At 31.7% G+C, this 5383-nt stretch overlaps 2 protein-coding genes across 2 annotated transcripts; both read right to left on the bottom strand.

Moving 5' to 3' along the window:
- Positions 1–1391: 1391 nt before the first annotated feature.
- Positions 1392–2474, bottom strand: LOC125190060 (putative F-box protein At3g16210). The gene has a single exon (XM_048087257.1). The coding sequence runs from the start codon at positions 2472–2474 to the stop codon at positions 1392–1394; it is 1083 nt and encodes a 360-aa protein (XP_047943214.1).
- An 836-nt stretch (positions 2475–3310) lies between these two features.
- On the bottom strand, positions 3311–4438 carry LOC125190059 (putative F-box protein At3g16210). Its single transcript, XM_048087255.1, has one exon. It carries the CDS (start codon positions 4436–4438, stop codon positions 3311–3313), a length of 1128 nt encoding a protein of 375 aa, XP_047943212.1.
- Positions 4439–5383: the final 945 nt, after the last annotated feature.

Here is a 5383-nt window from a genome sequence, read left to right as displayed (position 1 = left end):
ACCTAATTTAGGAATTCGTATCAAAATTTGGGGGAGAGAGGCGACCGAAGTATATGAATTAAAGATCAGTGATTTTCGCAAAAAATCAGTTAGAGTATTTTTCTATTGGTAATATATATTCCCCTCGGCCCAACAATTTTTGAAAATAATTTCATTTATTTATTGATAATTTTCTTTACATGGTTTTGATTTTTAATCTTTTTGGGTTGTGTTTATTTGTTTTGTAAGATTGCAATTCCTAATTTATTTTTCCACCTTTTTTTTAGTATTATCTCTCATGGCACTTTATCTCATTATTAATTATACATGTCTCATTTTTATGCAATTTTATTTCAATCACATCACCAGTTGCATATTAAAACCTAAGGCCATGTTTGGTTGCCAGGATTCTGTCTGGGAAAGTAATCTGATTCCTTAAATTTTAAATTCCTGTGTTTGTTTCGGTTTTTAATCAAACTGGGAAAGTAATCAGAATCCGAGAACAAGGAAAGTTAGTACAATTTTCCAGGATTCTGAATCCTAGCTTTTCTTAGTTATTCTTTTTCCCAGTTTTAGGATTCTTACAAATATAATGCAATATAGTATAGTTTTATTATTATTATTATTATTATTATTATTATTATTATTATTTAGAATGTTTTAAAAATAATTTAAAAATATAAATCATACTACTTACTTTTAGAAAATAAATAACTATGATTAAAATTATCATAATTATACCTTATTTTATAATAATTCATAATAATAATTAATAATTTATTAAATAATTAAAATATAATTATATAATATAAATCGTATATAAATAATTAATATTATTTTTAAAAATTAATAATTAATCAATAAAGTTATAGTGTAATTTTTATTTATTAAATTTATTCACTTATAACATCCTTAATTATTATAATTATAATTATAGTACTAATTATTATAATTATTATTATAAATGAGTATAATATTTCAAAGTATAATTATATGTATTATTTTATATTATGAGATAATCCATATTTAAATCCATTGTAATAATAAATATAATAATATAATTATTATTATTTGTAATTAATAGTTTATTAAGAATTTTATATTATTTTTCTTTTTTATAAATAAAAAATAATAAGCATATTTTTAGTTTGGTGTTTAAAATAAATATAAATTTAAAATCTTGATATTTTCCAAACACAGGAAAGTAAAGTACTAGGAATCATATTCCCGGGATTCATTTTCCCAGGAATCATTTTCCTTGCCAACTTTACTTTCCCGTCAACCAAACATGGCCTAAGTTATACATATGTGGATTATTTTTATGAAACAAAGAGAGTAATAACTAAGTGAAGAACAAAATGAATAACAACAGTCTAATATACTATGATAAGAAAGATAAAGAAATGTACAAACTAAAATGACATTACATTCTCCATACCCAAATTTCTTTTGAGTGATAGTAAACTTGGAGTAAAAAGAATGGAGTTGATATAGTAACGATCATTCTGCAATTCACTAAACAAATCAACTTTTCTAAAAGTTTTACTCTTGTTGGTGTAGTATATAAAGCGCTTCTCCTTCCATACCATGAACATGTCACCATTTTCGTAAACTTTGATAGGACGAAGATAATCCGCGGCATGTTGAGCCCAAACTTTGAGAGAAATAACATGCATGTTGATATGTACATTCCTCCAACATTTATACCCCTCAAACAACCAGATAACATAAGGATCAAAAGATCCTCCTCTAATATAACAGTCTAAAATAAAACACAAGCAATCCCCCAAAGCATACAACTTTCCCCATTTTATAAAGGGCAAAGGAATAGTGCTAAAACTTTCCGTCTCGACATCAAAACAACAAATATAAGACCCCGCGGTGTAATCACAGTCATCTGAAACTAGCCAGTGTAGATTACCATTAACAAATGCAGCGGTGGAGCCGTAGCAACGAGCGAACGAGGGGATAGGAGTTTCAACACGTCTCCACAAAGCACCTTTTTCGAGAGTGTATACATGGCATCCGTATTCAGGGTTAAGGTACACTACCTTATGCTGTCCGCTTATTCTGCTCACTCCAAATCCATAACAGTCTCCCCTGGGGCAAGTAAGGCGCCCACGGAGGACGACAAATTCACGGGTGATGGGGTTGCACACGTAGAGATGGTCGATGAAAGGGTTTTTGAGAAGAAGCAGGCCGTTGGCAGAGCCTCGTATCGTTGAGGCTTGGGGGAAATCAAACTTGGTGATGAGATCGTGCTTGTCTTCTTCCATTTTGAAAATATGGAACCTGTTTGAATCGGTAGCTGGCATCGAGACAGCCAGGACCGGGGCGGATTTAGAAAAATGGGACTCGAGAAAAGCGTCACTCTCAATGAGATCGAGCCATGGTTTGCAAACGCACTTGCAAGTTGCAGTGGTTTGAAGAGGGAGTCTCAATAAAATGTCGGTGAAGATTTCTGATGGTAGGTATCTAAACAAATCTTGCTTCATCTTTTATGGAGAGATCAGGTTTTATCTTCAGAGTAGCAAACCTTTTTTTATGTGATACAACCAAAAATATGGCGAGTTAGAGATATATCAAAATATAAATAATAACAAAATAATGTAATAAAACAAACATTCTATCTAAAACCATTACCAAAAAAATAAACTATATGCATTACCAATACTAACAAAACCTTGAGCAAATTTCGAGGAAGAAATATATCTCGCATGTGATCGTATTTATAGGGATTTATGAGCTAGTTTTGGAATTTATGAGCTAATTTTGGAATGAGTCTCCTAATTGGATTACCTAATAAAATAGAAACCCTAAGATCCGAAAATTGGCAGCAAACTGATAATCTAAATTACACGGATCCCACAAATATTTATATCAAAAAGGGCAAAGGGCAAATTGCTCGAAAAAGTATTTAATATTTATGGTTAACTTTAATTTGAAAATATAACGTGATAAATTTTCACCACGGAATAATAGGGAATAAATTCAGAATTCATATTTTTTTCTGGAAATTAACAATCAATAAATAAAAATCTCCTTTTAGTAATTGAAAATCAGAATTCAAAAGCGTATAGATGTACGAACTCATTCTTGGAAAAACACATAAGAGGAGAGTAGATTACCTTTCACATCCCTCACCACGTGACTATATAAAGATGGATATTAATCAAAACCAATAGTATTTCGATGTTAATGATGTGAATCTCACTTTTAACCAATAGTATTTTAATCATTTTTCTTCTTTTTCTATAGAATAATAACTAACTAAATAAAAAGAGTCAATCATAAGTGAATTATAACCCCAAAAAATAAATAAATACACACACTAAAATGGCATTACATTATCCATGCCCAAACTTCTTCTGAGTGAGAGAAAACTTGGAGTGAGATAAATAGAATTGATATAGTAACAATCATCATTCAATTTACCATAAACATCAATTTGTCTAACACTTTTGTTCTTGTTGGAGTAGTATAGAAAAAGCTTCTCCTTCCATAACATCAGCATGTCACCATTCCCATAAACTTTGATAGGCTGAACATAATCGGATCCATATCCATGCTCTATGAAAGGAATATGAGTGTCATGCAACTTCCTCCAACATTTGTATCCCTCAAACAGCCAGATTTTGCCAAAGCCATAACACTCTTCAACCAAATATAGGCAATCCTCCAAAGCATGCAACTTCCCATATTTTTTTATGGGAGGCGGAGAAAATATGCTAAAACATTCCGTTTCAACATCAAAACAATATATATAAGGCATCCCATTATTTGAAACCAACCAATGGATATTGCCATTAACAAATGCCCCGGGGCCGTGGCAGTGACGAAACGAGAGGCTAGTGGCTTCAACGCTTCTCCAAGAAGCTCCCGATTCAAGAGTGTATGTGTAACATCCAAATTTACGGTTAAGATAGATAATCTTATGTTGTCCGCTTATTCTGCTCACTCCAAATCCATAACAATCTCCCCAGAGGAGAGTGTGGGGCCCACGGAGCTCGACAAACTCATTGGTGATCGGATTACATATGTAAATATGATAAGGGTTTCTGAGAAGAAGCAAACCGTTGGCGGAACCTTGTATTGTTGATGCTTGGGGGAAATCAAACTTGGTGATCGGATCCTGCTCGTGCTCGTGCTCGTCTTCCAATTTGAAAAGATTGAACCAGCTTGAATGCATTGCCGGCATCAAGACAGCTAGGGCGGGGGCGGATTTAGAAAGATTATGGGACTCGAGAAATTCGTTACTCTCGATCAGATCGCGCCATGGTTTGCATACGCACTTGCAAGTTGCAATGGTTTGAAGTGAGAGTCTCAATAGGATATTGGTGAAGATTTCTGATGGTAGGAATCTAAACAAATCTTGCTTCTTCTTGGTTCGAAGTGAGAGTCTCAATAGGATATTGGAGAAAATTTCTGAGGGTAGGCATCTAAACAAATCTTGCTTCATCTAAACAAATTAAATTAAAGCGTGTATCAAAATTTCTCTTTTCATCAAAGTTCAACTCGATCTCCTGCGGAAGAGGTGCCTTGTATGTCCTATTTATAGGGATTTATGAGCAAATTTAGGAATACTCCTATTTCCAAGCAAATATTAGTATATCCAAGCATAAAAATCTCGTTTCTCTAATCAAAATAAGAATTTAGAAAACAGATATTCAAGCACTCATACTTGTGATTACACTTTAGAGGAGAGGAGGAATACCTTCGAGAATTTGTTAAAAAAGAAAATAATAATAATAATAATAATAATAATAATAATAATAATAATAATAATAATAATAATAATAATAATAATAATAATAATAATAATAATAATAATAATATTCGAGAATTGAATTTGGTATATAATATACACCCTCGGCCCAACAATTCTTGATATAATCATATTATTCGGTATTATCTTAAAAACATAAAAAGATATGGTCGTTTGACAAAAGAATGCATCCCTGCATTTATCACCAAAGTTTCAAATCCACTTGTATTTTATAAGAGGATGGTCAATTTTTGTCGTCGGCCCAACAATTTTTGAAAATATTAAATGGTACTATTTTAATAATTTCATTCATTTATTGTATTTTTCTCTTTATTTTAGTTTTGATTTTAACTATATCTTTATGGCCTGTTTTTGGTTCTAAATTAATTTTGTACAGACTTACTCCCAAATATTTTACATTCCTCTGACCCAATCTAGAAAGCGGCCCGACAATTTTCCCCTTTTGGGGATTGTGTATACCCTCCATTCACAACACATTATTGACATACAATCTTATTTACGATCTATATATTTTCAGTGCCCGCCACTAATTAAACACGACTAAAAAATAGTCTCACTTTTAAATAATACTCTCTCTGTTTCATTAAAAATGCAACGTTTTCCTTTTTAGATTGTCCC

Source organism: Salvia hispanica, chromosome 5, assembly GCF_023119035.1.
Source record: "Salvia hispanica cultivar TCC Black 2014 chromosome 5, UniMelb_Shisp_WGS_1.0, whole genome shotgun sequence".
NCBI classification, from domain to species: Eukaryota; Viridiplantae; Streptophyta; class Magnoliopsida; order Lamiales; family Lamiaceae; genus Salvia; species Salvia hispanica.
This window is presented reverse-complemented; position numbering and strand designations above follow the sequence as displayed.

Bases quoted from the DNA above. Each gene is read 5' to 3' on its own strand.
- LOC125190060 (XM_048087257.1), bottom strand. From the start codon at position 2,474: ATGAAGCAAGATTTGTTTAGATACCTACCATCAGAAATCTTCACCGAC.
- LOC125190059 (XM_048087255.1), bottom strand. From the start codon at position 4,438: ATGAAGCAAGATTTGTTTAGATGCCTACCCTCAGAAATTTTCTCCAAT.